At 40.0% G+C, this 23,194-nt stretch overlaps 1 protein-coding gene across 1 annotated transcript in view; it reads left to right on the top strand.

The window, feature by feature from the left end:
• The first annotated feature begins 381 nt into the window (after positions 1-381).
• LOC119787326 (rho GTPase-activating protein 21) overlaps positions 382-23,194 on the top strand; it is a 67,411-nt gene continuing 44,598 nt past the window's right edge. The window contains exons 1-3 of the mRNA XM_038291126.1: positions 382-849; positions 14,541-14,729; positions 18,062-18,083. Of these exons, the coding sequence (XP_038147054.1) occupies positions 538-849; positions 14,541-14,729; positions 18,062-18,083 (523 nt within the window). The 5' untranslated portion in view covers positions 382-537. The remainder of the gene's footprint in view (positions 850-14,540; positions 14,730-18,061; positions 18,084-23,194) is intronic.

Raw genomic sequence — 23,194 nt, 5'->3', positions numbered from 1 at the left:
TTGAAATCTTCTTTATCTAGAGTTGATTTCCTGTCTTTCTTCTTGAAGCTGAAGCTCTCTCCTACCTGATTTTTTTTCTAATCTAGAACTTTTGAAGCGTCTTAAAATGTTGCCTCCTGTTTCTTTCTGCCGTTTGTTCTCATGATTTATTGATCGACCTCTGCACGTGTGAGTGCAGCAGCACGCGTGTGGCCAAGCGAAGGTCTGAAACTTTTAAAGGCTGTCTGCAAAGGAGGAGGAGAATGAGAGAGGAAGATGAGGGAGGCAGGAAAACTTCAATCCAGGCTGCCTGGTGTGAGTCAGGGAATGTGTGTGTGCATAGTTGAGGGAGAGTTTTGTGTGGCGAGTGGGTGGGTGCGTCACTGTGTCGGCCTGGACTCTCTGCAGTGCACTCTCCTCCTGGCTGAGTGGAAACATCATGAGTCTGCAAGACTTTCAGAGGAACAGCCCTGTTTCTGCGAACTGAATCTAGAACAACCGAGGCGCACAGAGGAACTGAAGGACGGCGTTTCCTCCTGCCTCAGACCTGGCGATGCCATGCTGGCTCAGAGGAATGGGGTTCCTGCGGGCTGTAAGCCGGTTCGCCTGAAGGATCACCCTGACCTGCAGGATGTAGAGAAGAACTCAGGAGGCTGCTGCTCGTTCTCCACCTCCCCGACGTCCGGCGGCTGTCCCTGGGCTCGGCTGGCCGGCGTGGACGGCTGCCTTTCGGAGCCGTACTGCCTCTGGTTCCAGCTCCTGGCCCGTGCCTACTGGGGAGACGTTGAGTTGGGGGTCTCCAGTCCCAACCGCAGCGTGTCCTGGGCTCGTCTCCGGGAAGCATCCAGGAAGAACTGCGTCCGATCTCGGGTAAGGCAAGGACAGTTTGGTTCCGAGTAGGGAGAGCATCCTCTCGCCCATTTAGGAAAAACGTCCATTCTGAAAATGTGTCTGGCAGAGAGGTATAGGCTTACACGGAGAGAAGAGGTTGGGGATGGTCACTTTGCTGTGCTGCCTGAGGAATTTCATGTGCGTCATCGCGCTCTCCGGCAGCAGGGTAGTCCAGTTTCACTGACCGATATCTTTTGTAACGCCAGTGTGTTTGTATGTGTTTGGATAAGGTTTCGTTTATTGTTGTTGGCTGCTTGCAGGGTTCAGGATGACATTTTCTGTTTGCTGTCAGAAGAAGATCATCTGCTTTTTGCCTCAGCAGCATGTTTCCAAGTCAGGCTAATATTCTCCTCACATTCTAAGCTGTATCTTCTGATTAACTCAAGAATTCACTTTAACAAGAAAAAGGACAAGCTTTCCCTTGTTAATGAGTCATGAATCAGAGAAGCTGTATCCAAAGATAATCTCATTCAAATTTAATCCAACTCCTCATCTTGTATGCATAAAGAAGAGCATGCAAATCCACCCTCCTGCGGGCCTTGGTAACATATGGCAACACAGCACATCAAATACTCCTCCCTGCAATAATAGAAGACCGGACGGATGAACAGATTGCATGCATAATTAAAGAGTTTTTATCAGGTGAATATGCTCATTTGGAGCAGTTTCTAAGTTTACAATCACATCTACTATAGAACTAAATGAGTTCCTCTGCAGTTTTTCTCGCTTTTGTCTTGCAAAGTGATAAATACTCCTTTAATTTTCACCCATTTTCTCAACCAAAACCTTGATTCTGTTTAATTTGCGATTGAGTTTTCTAACGCATAGAATGAATAAATAAATAGTCTTTTGACTTTAAATTGGCTTTAATCCAGCTGTTCTTTGAGGGGATTAAGAGGTTTATTAGAGAACAAAAAAAAAAAAACAGTATGATAAAGGTCAAGAACCACAGTTAAAAAGTTGTGGAAAAGTCAAATCAGGGTGATGAGGACTCATAAATTCATCATCTGGCACAGGAGGTAATATGGCTGCTAACCTAACATAACAAGACAATGGCTGTCCATCTAAGCAGACTTTGATGTGCACGTACCACGAGCGGCGAGGATTTTCCTCGGACGTTTGGGGTTTTACAGTTGAGAGTTTGCATTTCTTACATGTCATTCTTCAACTTCCCGTCACCTATAAGTCAGTTTGATGTAATCAGAACTTTCATCTTTGTCACACTGAGGACGCGGGTGTAGAAATCAGGCTCTACTCATCAGCGCTGAGTCTGCGTTGTGGCACCCTCAAGTATGCGCAGGCATCCATGGAGTCCAATACGCCCGACTCTAGCAGCTTTCAGTGATGCTCTCCACACATCCGGGCTTCACGGAATAGCGGTAAAAGGAAAGCCACGGCTGAAAGAAAGCCAAATGAGGGGATGTTTGCAGTGATGCAGGAAACACGGCAGACGTGGAAGAAGGTGCTCTGGTTGGATTCGAATGGATTTCTTCCCACCAGCAGGGAACTTACCCTAAATGTTCAGACAGAGCTACAGTTAGAAGGTGAAAAAATGATCCTGTCAAAACCTAATTTATAGATGTATTTTCATAGATGCCCTCAATTTGATCTGACTGAGCCAGAAATGTATGGTTTTTATGTGTGGTAAACCAACTCCAAAAACAAAAAAAACCTGCTGCTGTGAAAGTAATAAATGGTGCGTCTCAGGAGCTGATTACAAAGGCATGCCATAACTGTCCCCATTCTACTTTACCTGCTACTTTGTTCTTTTTTATCGCCTAAAAACCCCAACAAAATGAGCAAAAAAGTTCAGGAAGAATAAACACTTTTGCGTGGCCTGAATAATTTAGTTTTCCTCCTTCCCTCTCCTCTCAGTTGTACTCTGGTCTGTGGCTTAGCTCCAGCTCCAGACCTCTGGGTATTGGTAGTGATTTCACCAGTCCAACCATTAAGCCCACACCACCTCTCTCGGGAGGGTTCTTCATCAGCTGCTCCCTGACATGCACAGGAGAGGTGGGGAAAGAAAAGACGGGGGGGGGGGGGGCATCTTTGTGTTGAATCCACACTGTAGATGTGTTTTGGTGGGAGAAGAGCCTGCTGAGTGATCTGGATTAAGACTGAAACTCTTGGCAGAGTCACGATGGAGGTGTTAGTAGTAACCACTAACGCTCGCCCTGCGGTGGAGGAGGTCAACTCTGTCGTTACCTTGACGATGGATGTGACGGGGGGCTGGGACCATCGTTGATGAGGAAATATACAGCCGTATTGATTGAGAGGAACAGAATATTTCCTGCTATGTTTGTAAGGCAAAGGTAAAACTGAAGTAAGATATTTCTGCAATTCCTGTTTTTTTGGGGGGGTCATATTGGACATATCTAGGCTAAATGATTAGAGATGAAGGCCTAATCCCAATGTCCCCCCTTACTGAAAACCACTAACCCATACTCATTACCTCCAGCCCTCATCCACTACCACTACACCCTTGAATTGAAGCCTTAGCAGTTAGATTGTGTAAATTGTGTAAGTCAAACACCCAAGCTGCCTCAGTTCAAACAAGACTCAAAAATGATTTTTATTATTCTGGAAAATAATGGGTCTTTTTTGAACAGCAGTTATAAAGACATGCTTGCTTGTTGTGGCTGCTTTGTCATGGTACATTTTGACATGCTGCTATATCTGTGCTAATTGTGCTTTGGTGCTCGCTATGTCTATAAAATGAACTAGGTGGTTGAACTGTGGAGAATCTAAGCTTTCCAACGATGTCTAACATCATTGGTAGACATTTTACCGGTGTAATTTTCATGCATTCTGAGTTATTATTTGTAAACGCTTTAAAACCGAGGTTAAAAGCAGGGTGCAATTATCAGTTTGCAAATTTGTTTTGATATTAAGACCTGTGTATACCTCAATCATTTATTCACCACTAAATGGTCTCTGTTAGCATTTAATACTAATATTACAGGGTTCTCACCACATATTTTTATAAGCATTGCTACACCTGTATCATCTTTTTTTGTCTCTTTGCTAATTGAGCACCCTTTTTTTTATTTTTCAATGTTTTTACATTCATATTTCCCCTTAATATATCAACTTTTAGATTGACCCAGAAAAGTTGCTCTGATCCACCCTGCAGGAGCAGCAACGCGGCTATATGCTGGTGCAGTAATGGTTAATTAGGTAGAAAAAATAAATAAATAACACCTTAACATCCCTTCACCCTTGCATTCAAAGCTAGCTCTCTGTCTGCTGGTGGGGCGATAGAGCATGTGTTCACCCCACTCAGGGTGGGTTGATGACAGAGCACTTACATTTTCATAGCACTTTTCATACATATGTGTAAATAAAGACGCCAGTGTTTTTAAAAACTTTTTGTGGCTGCTACACTCATTAAAAGTTAGTTTATTGGCCTTATTTCAGTGTAACCAACATTTGTGCTGAAATGCACTGTATAGAGTGCTGGGGGACGCTCATAAAAAATGATGATAGCAGCCCGCTAATCTGAAATAAGCTCGTGAGAACTCTATACTAGATGTGTAGAATTGAATTACATTGCAAAAGAAATACCAAAGAGCTTCAACAAAGCGTCTTCTCAGAAATGCTAATAGAGATTGAACTATGCCCAAGTATTTTAAGGCCCAGGTTTAGTCTAATCCAGGGCTGCCCAAAGTTTACCCTCAAGAGCCGCTGTCCCGCCGGTTTTAGACATTTCCTGCTTCCATTGACAGCTGATTTTGCTTAACTGCAATAATCAGAATCAGCTTGGCTGAAGCAGGGAAAACCTCCATATCCGACAGGACTGCGGCCCTCAGGTGTCGACTACTGGAAGCCCTGCTCTAAACCAATCCTAGATAAGCACTGCTGATATTTTTGGCTGATTGTTTTGCTTTTTTTTTTTTCCATATTCCAATTACATGATAAAAATAATAAAAAAAATGTTACATAAGTTTCAGTTTAATTTACAAAAGAAACATTTCAACAAATCAAAAAAGTAGCTGCAATGGATAGGGAACAGAGGGAGCAGCAATGCATGTCCCAGGATCTCAAGGCATGGCTGTTGAATGCATAATGTTGACTAAGGGAAAAAGATGCTAATATATCATGTGGTAGATGTATCACTGTACCTATAATCACCAGACATATCCATGTATTTTGGATATTTTTGGCTATGAATGTTGGTATAAATGAAGGCTGTAAACATTTTATTCATATAAAAAAAGATATGGATATTATAGAGACTAGTGTTTTACCGTCCCTTTTTGATCCAAAAACTTCTATTCTGTTCTTTTTGTTTTAAATTAGCGCCTTAATAAAACCCTTAAGTATGGCTCTAGGTGTGGTCCTTGAATTTTAAGAAATTGGTTATGAAAAGTCCTTCAAAGGTCATTGAATTTGATGTTAACAATAACAATACAATGTTGATACAAAAAGAAAAAAGATTGGTTGGACAACCTAAAGCAACCCCTTCTGCTTTATGGAGAGATATTTGTGCCATCGGTTTGAGCGCGCAGGAACCAATCCGAGCGCGCAGTGAGACAACACGCGCGCGCGCAAAACCGGTCTGGCGCGCGCTCAACTCTGAAAAACCCTCTCAACACACTGTTCTCGCGCTCAGTTTCATCTCTGCGCGTGCTCGAATCCGTCTCTGCTCGCGCTCGCTCGACCTGCTCTCTCTCTGCGCTCAACACCAGCTGTGCGCTCGGCTGTTTCTCCGCTCGCTCGACTCTCTGCGCTCGCAACTTCAGCAATGTATGTAAATGAACCATACCATCAGCCAATCACACCCAGCTTCTTTTCATCCAATGAAAGCATTCCTTCCTTCTTCTTCTTTTCTATCATGGCGGTTCGCAAGCAACTTCAAGGTGCATACCGCCACCTACTGTTCATGAGTGTGTAGCAACATTGTTTTACATCTATTAAATTCTATTTTTTAATTTTGCATTCTGAAGATAACTAAATAATGCTTTCCTTAATCTATAAACATCCTTTATATTTCCTTTATTTCCCAATAATCCTTTAAGACTCCATTCTTGGCCTGTCATTTCAACTACTCTTCTCAATTTTTCCCTTTCAGGTTCATATGTTTTACAGTTCATTAATATGTAAGCATTCGTTCCAAATACTACATCCGGTTAGATGAAAAAATAAATAAATAAATAAATAAAAACACAATCAGGAAAATCAAACTACTCTTACAGTTATTTTGTCAACATTCCTAAGATAGTACTATAAAATATCTTGAATTATCTCAAATAAACTTCAGTAAAACAGTTATTAGATCATTGCCCAATCCATCTCTTTTACCTGCTATTGACATGGATTTAAATTTGCTGTTTTAAAAGAAAAATAAGGAGGATATTTCAGGTTCCAGTATGGTTCAACAGTATATAGATAATGTTTTGGATCATATTGGCCTTACTCTTAGCTTTTGTGGCGGGTGTTTCTTCTTTTTGTTGTTTTTTATGGAGGTTGGCAAACAACAATTACCGCCACCAACTGAAAAATCCTGTTTATCAAATTATTCTTTTAATATATATAATAAAGAATAACCCTCTTATTTAGAGTCCATCTGTAAAAGGTCTTCTAAATAATAATTGTTAAATTTCAGATCAGGTCTGCTGTCTGAATAATTGCGTTTAAATTAATATAACGGTCGCTGATCTAAAATCAGAGCAAACTAAACTTCTTAATGGAACGATTTCTTCAATCCATTGTAAGGCCAATATGATCCAAAACATTTCTCCTTTGTAGGCTGAATTCCATCACTGATTCTTTTACCCGATTTAAAAATAAATTATGAAACTAAAACAAAACACCATTCCTAATATTGGAATATTTTGAAGCATCCATAAAAAATTTAACATATCCATAATATTTTTTATCTATATATTGTTGAACCATACTGGAACCTGAAATATCCTCCTTATTTTTCTTTTAAAACATCAAATTTAAATCCATGTCAATAGCAGGTAAAAGAGATGGATGAGGCAATGATCTAATAACTGTTTTACTGAAGTTTATTTGAGATAATTCAAGATATTTTATAGTACTATCTTAGGAATGTTGACAAAATAACTGTAAGAGTTGTTTGATTTTCCTGATTGTGTTTTTATTTATTTATGTATTTATTTTCATCTAACCGGATGTAGTATTTGGAACGAATGCTTACATATTAATGAACTGTAAAACATATGAACCTGAAAGGGAAAAATTGAGAAGAGTAGTTGAAATGACAGGCCAAGAATGGAGTCTTAAAGGATTATTGGGAAATAAAGGAAATATAAAGGATGTTTATAGATTAAGGAAAGCATTATTTAGTTATCTTCAGAATGCAAAATTAAAAAATAGAATTTAATAGATGTAAAACAATGTTGCTACACACTCATGAACAGTAGGTGGCGGTATGCACCTTAAAGTTGCTTGCGATCCGCCATGATAGAAAAGAAGAAGAAGAAGGAAGGAATGCTTTCATTGGATGAAAAGAAGCTGGGTGTGATTGGCTGATGGTATGGTTCATTTACATACATTGCTGAAGTTGCGAGCGCAGAGAGTCGAGCGAGCGGAGAAACAGCCGAGCGCACAGCTGGTGTTGAGCGCGGAGAGAGAGCAGGTGGAGCGAGCGCGAGCAGAGACGGATTCGAGCACGCGCAGAGATGAAACTGAGCGCGAGAACAGTGTGTTGAGAGGGTTTTTCAGAGTTGAGCGCGCGCCAGACCGGTTTTGCGCGCGCGCGTGTTGTCTCACTGCGCGCTCGGATTGGTTCCTGCGCGCTCAAACCGATGGCACAAATATCTCTCCATACTGCTTTGATAGAGTTTTAAAGTCCAGGCCAGACATTTTTAATTAAATGCACTCCAATCACTGATCATCGTCAGTCTGACCATCTTTCTTTGTTTTAAAAGTTTGCACAGATGTGTTTGTCAATCCATTTCCAACATTGAAGGGTATCAGTGCTAATATACAGAGGCAGTAGTTTTCTCCCATCCATTTAGGAAAGGTCATGAACTTCGTAATCTTCTAGTGGTTCAATGCTTCAATATATTCACTTAAAAGTTAGAGCCTAAAGTTATCAGAAAAAATGGAAGCAACATAGAAGCTCCATCTCAGAAGCTGCTGCTTAGTTAACATGTTTTATTTTAGCGTTTAGGTAGGCACCTTGCAGGGTAATGATCTGAGTAATATTAATCTTTTCATATTTAACCTAAAACTGTTGAACCTGATGTTTCTTACAAACTATTCTGTAGCTGATTAAACATATAAATACTACACAAAAACCTCTTTCCCATACTATACTGAGGCCCCGTCCACACGAAGTCAAAACAAACACGAAATGCTAATATTTTCCAGAACGTTTGTCTTAAAGACGGAGACGTAAAATAAATGTGATCGTCCACACGAATGCATGAAAACGCTGCAAAATGTATGCCAGGCCTGTAAGTGGCGCTGTGGTGCCAAAGCAAAAATAGGCGACGAAATGTTGGGCATGCGCACTAATATTTATACATGGTTGCCCTGCGGGTCCATTTTCGTGGTTCAGTCAAATTCAGGTGCTGAACTATGTCGTCGATATTGCTCTGTTCTTCCTGGAGATATTCCAGAAGAAGAAGATTCTGTTGTAAGCCCGACAGCAGGGTGAGTAGCATGAGCAGCAACCATTCAACACAGTACGGCGCCATTGTTGTTGTGATACTGTGTCGCGCATGCGTGTTTAGAGGCGACGCCATGACGCATGCGTGTAAGAAAAAAAATGCGGGTAGAGCTTAAAGATGGAAACGCGAAAACGGCGTTTCAGAATCTTCCCACTCTGAAGGCTTAATAAAAAAAAGATTGTTTACAGACCCCCGAAACGCCGGCTTCGTATGGATGAGAGGCTGGTTTGGTGAAAAATTTGTGCGTTTAGGCCAGGGTTTGGCTTCGTGTGGACGGGGCCTCAAATAAAATAAAAAAATCAGTTAACTTTTTTTTATTTTTTCAGTTGCCCTAATCCTCCATACATCCGTATGTATGGTTCTTTCACACCTAAAACCTTTTTATTTGGTCTAGAAGAACAAGATGGTGGGTTTGTAAACTTCTAAGTTTTTACACAGAGGATCCAAGTGAACTAAAACCTGTCGGCCCAAGTCAGATAAAGTTTAAGGATTACATCAGACCATAAACTGCTATTGGGTTCTTTCAGAATCATACCAAGACCAACCCCTCCATGCAGTCTCACTACAGTTGTTCTGTAATTGCCACCCTCATTGTGATTACTTTGTTCACTTTCTTTGCTAGTTGGTTGACCCCCACTAGTGGTTAACACAGGTGGAGGATTTGCCTTTAATGAGATAATTTCATCCTCAATTTTTTTCTTTCAAAAACCATGCCTTTTTACTCTCTTTTGCAATTATATCAAGTCGAACATATTTTTTTGGCAGGTTTCAACATTTTAAGCTTATTTAGGTGCTTTAAACCGTTTCAGTGGTGTGATCATAGCAATCTACATAAGCAGTGCAGTGTCTGTCTCTCTGTCAGCTCCCAAATCAGCCTCTCTGATTGGTTGATGTGCAGCAGAAGTTTCATTTTTCCATCCCCAGGATCTGCTGCTTGTAAAGTGTCACGTGCCGCAGATGCTCAGAAGTCCATGAGGTGCTGCTTCAGCTGCTCTAGAGCCGCTGCAGGAACTTTTGATGCGCCTTGATGCGCGTCAACCATTGACTTTTCATGTAAACCTGCTGCTTCTGCTGCTTCTGCAGCATGTGGTCGTGAACATAGCATTAGGGTAAAATGCAGCCTTGTTTTTAGCAGACTAAGTAACTCAGTTGTGAAACATACAAAGCTGGCTATTAACTTCTAGATTTATTAGTCTAGAGTCAAATCTGAGGCCATCTTTCCAACAGCAGAAGCTGAAAAACAAACACGCCCATTAAAAAGTTTCTCCAAGTTTACTAGAAGGGATCCACGACTAGTTAAACATGTTGATCAAAACATGTTGCAATTTTCCTATTACCTTAAAAATAGCTGTTGGTGATACATATTTTTATGTATTTTTTTATGTATTTTTTTTAATATTGTTCACCTGCATAATGAGGTACGGCACAGTTAGACCTACTTTACTGTAACCTACAGGATAAAGACAGGAAGGCTAACATTAACTAAGTTGTTTGTTATTGTATTTTGTTTATTGTAAATAAAGACAATGCCACACTACATTGCAGCATCAAAGTTTTCAGGAGATATCTATTGTAACAGACAAGTGTGTTTGGCTTGTGATCTACTTTTTTTTTCTTTTTTTTAGTTAAACCTAACAGAGTTAGCATAGCTAAAGTAAAATGAAAACCAAATCAAGATATGATGAATGATTGGTGGAAAGTAGCAGTAAAGCATCTTTCAGTCATAACACATCGTTCTGATATTCATAGAAAATAGCTAAAACTCAATGCTAACCGTAACTATCCTAGAAACCGGAGCTCTTGCAGCATAGCGTTACATCTAAGTTAGCATCTCCTAGCATCAGCTGCGCAAACGCCATCTTCCTCTACTAACCTTCAACCTTCCCGGCTTCCTCCTTGTGATGTGACACAGCTTCCACCTGTCGCTGAGAACTTTGCGTCAAACTTAACGGTAAATTTAAATAATCTGGACGTTTCAATACTACTGAAATATTTAAATTGCATCAGAATCGAAGCTCAGACTTCGTTTTTTCCATTTACAGTTTTGCTCAAAGACAGAAAGAAATCATATATTTATTTCTAGTTTAGAATTGATTCAGAATAGTGTGCTACCTACACATAGATCTAAAATAGGCAGAGACACAAACATTGCAGAAATGAATACCCACTCAAATGTACTTCTCATAGCTGAAGTCGCCATTCAAAACTGTTAGCATGGTGTTGAGTTTTGGCCACTTGTGTCAAATGGGTTCACTGATTCACGGGGCTTTGAAGTTTCCATCACTGCTCCCTCCGTTTGGTCCTCCTCATCTACATTACCTTTTCTGATTTCTAATTTATCAATTTCAACGAGCTCTGGTTCAAACTAAAAATATTTAACATTACTTATTGCTGTTTTGAGTGGACGGAGCTAACGCTGCAGGACGTAGCTTCTGTCGTTTACCCAGAATGCATTGTAGCATAAACAACATGGCAATTTTGGCCAAATTTTTATTAAGTTTTATAAAATGTAATCTGTTTTAACATTGAGCATTTCTGGATCACATTATTTATTCCCTCTATGCAGACGGAAGGGTTAGTTTTATATAAAATGTTTACATTTATCATCCTCTTTAAATGAGCGAATTCGATGTTGTTAGCTGTAAGGGCTATTTGAGAGTGAATAAGTGCAAACACTTAGAAGTAGCCATTGCAGCCGACATTATGCACATGTTGCATTATGTAGAAAACATTACGCAACAGACCTGCCATAGAGCTACAGGCTCGTTTTCTGTTCTGTGTCTGCTACAGTAGGAATGTATAAGATGAGTCTGTCATTATGAAAACATGCAGAAAAGCCTCAATTGTGCAATAACTGAAGCCATATGTGTCGGTGTGGGGAGCAGAGGGCCGCACTCATGCCTCAGACGGACACTAAGGGTTTAAGGTAAAGGTTTGGTTCCTCTTTACTCCCAGTCAGCATTTTGAAGCTTTATGCAAAACAAAGTACACAACCTGATTGGATTACCAGGCTGAACTTTGGACACCCACTTAAACACAATACAGCGGCTTCCGGAAATCCAGTAAAAGAGGGGAATATGTTTAGCTTTTACATGAAATGAGACTCCATCATCCTGGATGTCATCATTGAGGGAGTACAGGACCCAATCTCTGAGAGGTGGAATATGAGGAACCGTTTCCATGTTTTGGTTTTTTACATACAGGAAGGATTGTTTGTGATTCTGCAACAATGATGTCTTTATATTTATACATGTTGCTGCAGATAAAGGCTGAACTACTTTGCACTGATATTCATGTTCTGCCGTTCAAACTTGATCATTTTTCCCCTGTTATTTTACAAGGATGATATTAAACAAGAAGCTTGTTCTGTTCCCCCAGAAACCACTAAATAATCTCTTATTATTTCTCTGTTAAATCCTCTGTCTGAAGATGTAAAGAATCTTTTTTCTTTCACATGTTTTTTAGTTCAGGTTGATGAATAAGATCTGGCCAGAGCCAGGAGCCACTTCCCCAAAGAAAACACACCTCTCCCTTTTGTTTTAGAAACACTTTGTTTCACAAATGACCATGGATGATGTCAGCATGGTGACCGCGCTGTGCTTTATGCGCCCCGGAGTCTGCTCCCACATGGAAACAGCAGATTAACTTCATCATGTTTTCGCTGTGCATCAATCACCAGTTGGCATTTAAAGATGGAGTAATAAACCTGAAGAAGAAAACCTGGAAGATCAGACACATTTTCTGCATTTTGGAGTTTTTTCACTGCACTTTATACTTTAAGAAATACACAAAAGGGATTAAAAAAAAAGAAAAACACGAGGTTTGACGCTGAAAAGGGGGATTTCACAAACTAGTGAGATGTTAAAGACCTTCTGCTACAACAGTGACTCCCATTCCTTTCAGCTATTAAACAACCAAAAAGCAAACAGCTGAGGATCCAGTTAGTGCCGCCCACATGAAGGACTTTAAAAAGTATTTCTCTATTCAGATTTAGCTGTTATTGCTTTGTTTCAGCTATGGTATTTGTCTCAGATCTTTAACAAAGAGGTAATATAGAAAAGAAGGTTAGTCAGGTTATAGGTTACAGTAAGGACTCAAACTGTCCAAACCTTTTGGCCTCATTCAGAAGCTTTAAAAACCCTCTAAGCTCTATAAATGGTTGTGTCACTAACTGCCATGAAGTCTTGGTGACTATCAACTGAACTCCTCTCCTTTTTTGCATACTCAAATGGAAAAGCAAGTAACTTAGAAACTGTAAGCCCAAATTACATGTGCGATACATTATTTGAAAGCTAACACCCTCTACATTTTGAATATATATATATTAATGTAAATTGGGTGAGTAGAACGCAGAGCAAGCTGCATCAGTTCAAACATGATTCAGGGTTGGGGTTTTTTATTCTTGAAAATGATACCGTAATTTTCGGCCTATAAGCGGCACCTAAATATAAGCCGTAGAAGCAAAATTGCATGATTTGTACATATACAATCCGCACTGGACTATAATTTAATTTATAATTTTAATTACCATATGGTTCGTGCAGAGAGAGGATTGTCGGGAAAGAGGCAACTGTTTGGGGAAGCTCCTATTTATTAACATTTCAACACAATTGAATTCAGACAATTCATCCTGCTGGCGTCTCCAACGTCTCACCATTGACTTGTTGATTCCAAGGTTACGTGCAGCGGTTCTATTTCATTCGTTTACTGCCACATTGACTGTCTTTAACTTAAAAGCTGCATCAAATGCATTTCAATGTTTGTTTTCCATAATGAGGATGTCACACAAACTGTCTTGCACTCGCAATGTCCATCTTTCTCAGAGTCTGCTTCCGCAGGACGTCCGCATTCCCGCGCGCACGGCTACTTATGTGTTGAAGCAAATGTGACGTCAACATAGTGGATGGTAAAATGCGTAGATTTAGGTACCGTATTACCCTAGTGGCCGTTAGCTGTAAAAGTCCATAGATAAGCCGCATTGTAATATAAGCCACAAGGTCGAAAAATGGGGAAAAAGTTGCGGCTTATATTCCGAAAATGACGGTAGGTCATTTTTGAACAGCAGTAATAAAGACAATCTTGAGAAAAGGCAGGTCTCATATTACACTATATTTGTTCTACATCATGTCAGCCACAAATGCAGAAAAATTCAGACATCTAAGTATAACAGTTCCAGAGCTGTGGGGCTTTGAACTTTTGGTGTCACCAGTGTTTCTGATTTGTTAGTTGTAAACGTATTAAAAAATGGTCGCCAGTGACCGGGTGAATTTTAAGAGGTTAAGAGCAGCCATATTGGAGGGCAGAAATGTTGCAGGTATTTCTAATACACATCCACTCTTTGGCCGCCTCGGGGTATATATTTTATTATTTATTTATATATTTATTATTTTAGCCAATCAAATGTAGACATACTTGTGTGTTTTGGATTAGTGTCGTGCCACAAAACTAGTGAGCCCACATTTAAGGCAACAGATTTCATCTTTGCATCACTTATGCAAAGTTGCCCTGATCCTGAAGCAGGCCCAAACCATCATGCTACCGCTACCATGCTTGTTCCTGGGTTTGTTGTCTTTTTGAAGTTAAGTGTTACCTTCATGAGAAATGCATCAGTTCGTCTACTTTGCTTTCGTTCACCGCCGCTCCAGATTCTCTGCATTTATAGATTTTGACTCTCTTCGTGGTTTGCTGGAGTCCCAAACCCTTAGAATTGTATTTGTAAATATTTCTTTAAATTTTTTTTTATCTTGTTTCAAGTGGTTGGGCAGTAATAGGTGTGAAAAATTTAACTAAAGATAAATATGTAATCTAATTAGTGGTTATTTGCTCTTTTAAATAGAGCAGGGTTGGCTTGAAAAGCTTTTTCTCCTGAGAAATAAAAACTACATTTCGTAGTTTACCAGATTAAATTTGCCTGATTTAAAGAAATTCTTCAATATACTTTCAGATTCAGATGAGACAAAAAGCTGCCTCTGTCAAAAAAAGTTTTTACCACTTATTCCTTTTTTTTTTCCTCCATGTTTTCAGGCGAAGCAGAAGGATGGACGGGATCAGAGCGAGACGTCGGCCACCGTTACTCCAGGGGCCGAGGAGGAGCCCTTCTCCTGGCCGGGGCCGAAGACGCTCCGCCTGCGGCGAACGTCGCAGGGCTTCGGCTTCACGCTGCGACACTTCATCGTCTACCCACCGGAGTCGGCGGTCCACAACTCTCTGAAGGTAACGCCAAGTTTTAAGGCTCGGATGGCACTTTGACAAACAATATAGCTCGCATCTGACTCTCATGGCAGCTGAAAAGACTTCTGATGAAGCTTCTTAAATAGTCATTTTGGGGACATGATTAAGGGAAAAAAATATAAGCTCAAGTTTGTCCACTTTGAAAAAGACTGAGAAAGTACTTTGGATCTCTGAAAATTAAAAGTAAGCAACGTAAATTTAGAGTTTCTGCAGGTTTTTTTCGTTCTGCTTCTTAACATTGTCAGGCCACCAATCATGTGATCTGGGCTCATTCTAGACACATCAGGTCCTCCTACACCGCAGCCCACATCAGGCCTGTTTTCTAGGTGTTTAACTTGGTGGTTGCATGTTTTAGCAACTCGAAACATCTTGAATTAGCTCTTTCTGTCCAACTGAAAACATATGGGTTACTGTAAGACATTTACTTTACAGCTGGGAGCATCTGTTTTAAGATATATAAATATTTCCTAATTTATTGAAATGAATACAACATTTAGCTTATTTTGTAGATTCTGTTCTCCTTTTTATTTGTCATCTAACTGAGCAGAGGTGCAGTTTATTGTTTCTCTTTAAATGTTTGTCTGAATGTTGCCTGGTTTCTCTTACCTCATGTCCCAGATGCCGATTACAGGTCGCTCTGTCAAAGCCACCTAGATTTATAACCACAAAAAACTTCTTTTTTTTTTTAGCTCATATAAAAACAGGGTAACACTAACTCCTCATGACTGCACAGATTGAAAACAATAACACATCAGAGTAGCGCAGATGGAGGTACATAATGTGATTATGTTCAAATGTGACTCTGATCTGCAGTTTGTAATAAAGAAATGAATGTTCAGACCTGTGGAGCCGCTGCCATTTAAACTTTACAAACAGAGAAGTTTCCGATCTTCCTGAAACTGTAACTTTTTCCAGCTTTGTGCTGCCCGTCGGTTTCTTTTGTGTGTGATAGTTGTGAGGGAAATGTTTTTCCCTCATCCTGAATTCCCATTTCAGTATTTACCCTTCATTGATATCCTCAAGAGTCTTGGAACGGTATCCCTCGTACCTTTTTATAAAGTCAGAGCCAAAAACGTTAATGCATTTCATTCAATAGACATAAAGTGGTTTGTTTTTCTTTATTAAAAGCATTTAAGGTAATTTATATTAAGCACCATCTTGTTGTTAAACCATGTATGTACCAGATTAGCACCTCTTAGAATAAGATATATTTCCTACTCCTCTCTTCAAGCAGCTTAACATCAGTGAAACAGCATAATGCTGCCACCGCCGTGTCTCGCCTTGGGGATGATCCTCTCAGACTACTAAATGAAAATGAAATAAAAACTTAAACAAAAGATCTGAAAATATAATGAAAATACAGAAGTTAATATTTTTTTAGTACTTCATAATAATGATAATATTGATCATTTTGATATAAACACGGTAAAAAAAAACTCTTCCTGAAGTGTGTTAAAGTCTATCCACTGTTCAGGATATTAAAAGACTAGTAGAGTATTTGTTTATGCTAAAGAGCTTTTAAGCATTCTTCTTGTGAATTTATTCCAAGTGCTAAACGTTATCAGCTTGGAAAAAAACCACATCTTCCTGCAGAATGTTGCTTTCTGACCTGCTTCATCCCGTCAAACATCTTTGCCAGCTCCCTTCTGGCTGGCGGCCATTTCAATCTGCTCCTCTTGGTTCGTCCCGACGCTGCAGCACTTCCTGCTCTGAGTGAGCCCAGACTAACTGGGGCTAAAGGGGCTTTTTTCCTCTATGGCCTAAATGTGCTGGCATGATGGCTTTCTCAGAGCTTATCACAGGCTGCCTCCTATTAGTTTTTTGACTGATAACTCAGGATCAGTTAGATTAAATCTTTTCTGTGAAGTGTATTTGGTTAACCTCCTCTTTCTGCACACAAGGATTTCCGACAAAGTTAGCATAGGACATTCTGTTTATAGCTTTTGGCTGAGGTTGTGCATGTTGAAAGAGAAGCTGTGGCCCGACAGATAGGATGATCAGACATTAGTGTAACCGGAGAGCTACGGCCGGTTTCTCCCAGAGGTCCTCTTGGGTATCACAGAAGAGTTTGGGGAATATTTTAGTCCATTCTGGGGCAGATTCTGCCTTCTTGATCCTTCTAAAAATTCATTGGAGCCGACATTGAAATGTGCCTGTTTTTCTCCAAGCATCAACGGGGTTTCTACTGTAGACCTTTCACACGTCTCTAAATCCCTCAATCCCTCATTTTTATCTTGGCCAGACTCCTTTTAAACCTGCACGCCTTTCCCAGGATCAGTTGATTAGTGGAGAGTAAACAAACTGATGTAGATTCTTTGCTTTTCGTTGTAATTAATTTGAGGGCCCTGGATCAGGGGCTCTTCATCTAATCCTCATTTAAGGATGCTGGGGTTCGCCTGTCTGTGTTAAGGAGGGCTTTAAAGAAGCAAGGTTTTAAAGGTACAAGGAAAACAAGTGTGTTTGAGAGGGGGGGGGTGTTACATACCGAGTGTTTGCATCTGACAGGGAAATCAAGATTTTATGCTGACTGGAGGAAAAGAAAGAAACATGCCAAAAGATTTTTCCTTCAACCCTAAATTATCATTCTGTTTTCCCTCTGCGTTTAAAAAAAACACATCTGGGATAACCTGTTCCCAGCCACGGTCCTTCTAAGTTCAATGTTTTCAGTGTCATCAGATTAAATTACTTCACTGTAATCAGAATATAAATTACCTGATAACTAATATACAACGTAGGATGAAACCTAAAGATAACCTTCCAGGAACCAAAAGGTTCATTTTCTGTTATCTTCTTTAATGATGATTTTCTGGAGCCTGAAGTGGACTTCCAGAGAAATACCAGCAGCAGGATTTTTCAAATTACTGGAAAGCATCTGCTTAGTACCATTGTACCAAGGTGCAAGTAACTTTATAGTGCAGCTTAATCCCTGAAGTACCCTGGAAGTTCTCTCAGGGTAAAGAAAGGCTTTATGCCAGTTCCAAAAAGTACCTGAAACAAACTATAAAAAATGGGAAAAAATAATCTGTAAGAACTTCAAAAACTCCCTGAAGTCTTAAGCATCCCATAACCTCTATTACTGTAACATGCACAAAAATAAACGGCCATTGGCCAACCTTACAAAACCACCAAGATACCAAATACACAAGGATTATTAATATTCACTTATTTGAAAAAAAAAAAACGACCAATATGGCGGAGATAAACGCGTTATCCATAATTTTTTTATACCGTCTAAATAATGGAAAGTAAAAATCTAATGCAGAACAGTGCTAAACAATTTTTCTGACAGGATTTTCTGTTTGTTTTTCTTGCAGGATGACGAGAACGGCAGCCGGGGTGAGTCCATGGAAACTTTGTATGTTTATTGCATCTGTTGAAGGGAGCTCAGGTGATTCGTTCAGGAATCATCTAATCTCACCTCGATGTTTGTTAATCCAATAAATAGAAATTAAATGATGATTGACAGCTGATTGCTGTAACATACTCTTTTATAAAAGGCAGAAAGGGTTTAAAGAACTTTAGGAGCTTTATTCCCACTTTACTAATTAAAAAAGGCATAGGTGGTTGTTTCTCGCTATAAAAGCCACAGAGCACAGGTGTAGCTGAGAGGTGATTTTGTAGTTTCAAGTCTTTGCTCTTCGCCGTGGCTGTCCTGGCAGCCTGTACTCGGATCCTGGCATGGCCTAGGCATTCCTCGGAGCATCCGGCTTGTCTTTCCAGCCCGCTCAGTATGCAGCTCATGTCTGCAGCCCAGCAGGACTGCAGACAATCCTTGAATCAGCCACATCAATCGTATATATAAGTACACATAAAGCTGCAAATCTTGCACCCATGTGTCCCTGCAGTCATATGCAGACAGAGGATAAACTTGAAATGCCCTCCAGCTATATTCTGCAACAAGCTCCTTTATTTGTCTGTCTGGGATTCTTGATGTGTTTCAAAATAAAAGCAAACATCAGTTATTTCTTGGAAATAGTTACTCAGAGAGGGAAGATAATCCATCATTAGCTTTTTTGTTTGTCTTGGAATGCTCCTAAAGCCCCGACCAGGGAAGGAGGGGGTGTTTCTGCAATTATTGCGTCATAAGTAGGCAGCAAAATGAAAAAAAACCTGGAAGTAAAAGGAGGGTCAGTGGAGCGTCTGTCATAAATCTGACCTAAATGTTCTCAACGGGAATCAGAGATTCCTGTAAGTGTCCCTCATCCTCCCCTGTGGGCCCATGGTGTCACATTCCTCTGCTCACTCCCCTCAACACCAAAATTAACTCCTCCATGTCCTCCTTGTCCGCACAGTGACAAAGCGGTGATTTAAAACTCACCTCATAGTCTTATTGTATGATTTCACCCTGCATAAGAACAGCTATGAGGGTTCCTGACTGAAGAGCGCCCCCTACCCTCTTATTGCTTCTACAGGAGGAATCTTGGGTCCTTTTAGTTCTTCTCTGCCTCTTAGCAGGTTCAGATACTATGGCAAGGTTTCAAGAACTTGGATCAGGAATGTCAGGAATTCCTAGAAAAGGTTGCAGCAAGTGTTGTATGACCTTTCTGAATGTCTGACGTTAGGTCAACAAATCACTTCCTGTTTTAGCTCAGCTAGGTTCACCAAAATCATTCCTGTTTGCTGAAAGGCAGTTTAGTGAGACAGGGTTTCTGCAGGTCATTAAAAATCATTAAAAGTCATTAAATAATTAGTTTTTAAATTAAGGCCTGAATTGGTATTAAAATTAATTAAATGTGATTATTTTGGCATTTAAAATGCTTTATTAAAAAAAGTTTATAAAAACAATTTATTAAATGATATATATATCTATATTTGCAAATATATCGCAATATATACGAGCGGAACAGCTTCTGGCTGATCGTCAAGCCGTATGATCAGAAAAGAAGCTCAAGGCGGAAAAAAAGCTGTAGATTAGGGAAAATGCTAATTTCAACAAAAGTGGCTGGAAATCGAGGAATTGCAGCCTGCAGACAGTAAAGATGAAGAAGGAATTTGCTGTGTATATATGAGTCATGGGTACTTGTTGCATTAAAATTATTTTTAATGCAACAAGTCTGGGCCTCCCTTCTTAAGCTGCTGCCCCCGCGACCCGATCCCGGATAAGCGGAGGAAGATGGATGGATGGATGGATGGATAAAAAGCATTAAATTAGAGTTGCTCATTCCTGTATAAACCCTGTGAGAACCTCGCTGATCCTTCCACAGACTTCTAACAATACCTTAGTGGAATCGGGGCCCATTCCTGCCAACAAACCTGGTGTAAAGTCCTTCCTACATTTGACCTCTTCCCCTTGACTTTGGGGTCCAAAATGCCCTTTATAATAGGGTTCCGTTTGGATGACCCATCTGTCCCAGCTTTAACGTCCTGGCTGATCTTTCCTCATGATGTCATCTATCCTGCGAGTTGCACCAGTCCCTCCTGCAGCAGAACACCTTCTCAAATGATCTATGTTCTGAAAGCAATAACAGAAAAAAGAAGCGTTCATATCTTCCTCCTTGACTCCAGTGGTTTTCTTCTTGATATGTACAAATTGTTGTGGTTGCTATGTGACAAGTGTGGACTCCGCTGGCTGAAATGGGCCCCAAAACCTTCGGAACGTCAGTGAAAAACTATGTGAAGTCACACAGACGGATAATGCGTGCCATGTGCTGGGTTATTTTAACATCCGGGCCAGAGCGGCCTCCCCGGCGCGCTGCGGCTCAGCTTGTTTGCTCTGCTTTGGGTCCGGTGTGTGCCGAGCCCGTTGCTGTTTGGAGAGGAGCAGGCGGGGGTCGGCTGACCGCATGTTGACTAGCTGGGTGTTGCCGCTGGATGCTCTTCAAAACCTCTAGAAAGAGCATAACACTGAGATGATGCACAGGCAAACAGTATTTCCTTTTCAGTGTATGGATGCATGAAAACAGAATTCATTTTTTTCCTCTACTTTTTGACTCGTCTGTGGAAGAGTTTATTTGCTTTCACAGCAGTTGTGTACATACCAAGAGATTGTTATCCTAAATCTTCCCCTCCATCTCCTGCCCTCTTCCCTCTGACTGCTCCGGTCCCGTTGTGTGTTTTATCAAGCTGTTGAAGGGTAAAATCCGAATCAGCCATTTTCTCTCTCTCTTTTTTTTTTAATGCTTGTTAAACCGCACAGCAAGAGGAGCAACACAAAAACATTCCCCATCTGTTAAAATATTTGCTTTTCTTTCAACATGAGTCCCTTCCCAACTTTATTTCCTCACTTTTCTCCCCTTTTGGTTTTTTTGCTTGGATTTCAATTTGTTCCCATAAAGTCTGCAGAGGGAATGTGAGGCAGCACAAGCAAACAGAATTCCTGTTTTCTCCAGTGAGCTTTTTAAAACACTGCTCACTTCAATAAAGCTCTTCCCTTGTTATCCAGTTACTTCATTCCTGTATTTGTCTTTTGGTGCTTTCTAAATGTAAACAGTGGCTCTTTCACTTTGGTTTTATGTATTGCACCAGTTCACATCAACTTTGTCCCATTGAACTGGTCCCGTGTTTCCTATTACATCCCATTCTTCCATCCAGTTATTGTCTAAATTGGTGCAGAGCAGCAGGGACTGTAGTGCATAGACCATTTAGAGTAATTAGTTAACCTGACAGTCCTCTTCTTGGTTTGTTGGAGGAAGCCGGAGTACCTGGAGAGAACATATGCATGCAAACAGAGGAGGGGTTGTAATGATATAAAAAAATCAATTTAGTGTTTTTATCGTCTTCATTTTGTTTTCTATTTGGTCAGCAGTAAACAAACTTTTTTATTAGTGAAATTAGTTTGTTTTTGCTCGTCTAAAGCTTACAGTGGAAATTTCAAAACTGAATGTTTTTTTTGTTTTTTGTATGAACTGTCATAAATGTCTCTCTACAAGTAAATATATGAATATACACATTTAGATCCCCAAAGATGAGATATAAGGTCAGAAAAGGAAGTAGTAAAAACTATTAATTGTGTTAACAGGATAAAATCCATATTAAAAACAAATATGTGCCTGTGATGCTTTAATTTGACTCTGTTTATAGATTAAAGACTAGTATTGCACTGATGCCAGTATCAGGGGGTGGTATTGGTATCGGCGAGTATCGAAAAATAGGGCACTGATACCAATTTAAGGGGCCAAAAGTTTATTAAATAATGTCACCCATTCCACGTAGGCAATAAAAGTTCTACTGGATTCACTTTGTATTACCGTAATTTTCGGACTATTAGCCGCACCTGAATATAAGCAGCAGAAGCTACATTGCATGATTTGTACACATACAAGCCGCACCGGAATATAAGCCGCAGGTTTTTTATGTTTAACACAAACTGTCTTGCGCTCGCAATGTCCGTCTTTCTCGCTGTCGTTCTGTCTCGTACCACTCGCGGTAGAAGTCTGCTTCCTGGAGGACCTCCGCATTCCTGCGCGCGGGGCTACCGTACTTGTGTGTTGAAGCAAATGTGACATCAACATGGTGGATGGTAAAATCCATAGATTTAGGTATTACCCTAGTGGCCGTTAGCTGTAAAAGTCCATAGATAAGCCGCATTGTTATATAAGCCGCAAGGTCGAAAAATGGGGAAAAGGTTGCGGCTTATAGTCCGGAAATTACGGTAGTCTTTTTCCTGCTTCACAAATGTGGGCAGCAGCTTGACAAAGTCATGATGGCAATTATTTTACATCCAAGTACTATGCAGTTCTTCATATACACACATACATCAATTTGATATCAATCTGTGGGCTTGCATAGCTCAAAGTCACATCAGTTCATCACTGTTTGTTCTTAGATTTCTACTCATAACTGATAAACTTGATCACTATGTGATGCTGCTACCTGCAAACCTTTACTGAAATATATTTTCATTGTTGTATATATATATTTTTTTACTTCACTAACTTAAATTTCTCAGCCCTTTAAATTAAGGTCATCTCCCAGAAGGGATGATTGAAATAAAAGCTAGTTTTGAAAGTAATGTATGTAATTTGTCTTTTTCAATAATAGAAAGGATTTTGTAGAAAAATATCTGGGATCATTTTACCCAGCCCTAGTTTGAAATAAAGAGATATAAGTAACATAGTTTACAATCTGTACCTGAAGGCAACATAAGCAGTTGTTGGGAAAACTCCATCTCATCAGCTGAGATTCTACCTTTGAATCCTATTGGATATGTAGAGTTTAGGCTGATAGGTAGGCAGAATTGTATCTTAGCAGATTGATTTTTTTTTACAGTATCAGTGATCTTTACCATTCATTTTTAAATATTTTCAGGTACAGGCTCATCTTAATATTTTATGTCAGTCATCTGAGAAAGGGAAACTCAAACATCATACAGAGCAGGAATGTCTAAAGTCTGTGTCAGTGGGCCACTGTCCTGCAGGTTCTAGAGGTTTCCCTGCTTCAGCACAGCTGATTTCCATTGATAGCTGATCAACAGTCTGTTGCTGGTGTGCAATAATCAGAATAAATGA

The sequence above is a fragment of the Cyprinodon tularosa genome, unplaced genomic scaffold (genome assembly GCF_016077235.1).
Source record: "Cyprinodon tularosa strain WSP-4 unplaced genomic scaffold, ASM1607723v1 ctg294, whole genome shotgun sequence".
In the NCBI taxonomy this organism is placed as follows: domain Eukaryota; kingdom Metazoa; phylum Chordata; class Actinopteri; order Cyprinodontiformes; family Cyprinodontidae; genus Cyprinodon; species Cyprinodon tularosa.
Note: the sequence above shows the minus strand (reverse complement) of the source record. Positions and strands in the feature narration are given on the sequence as shown.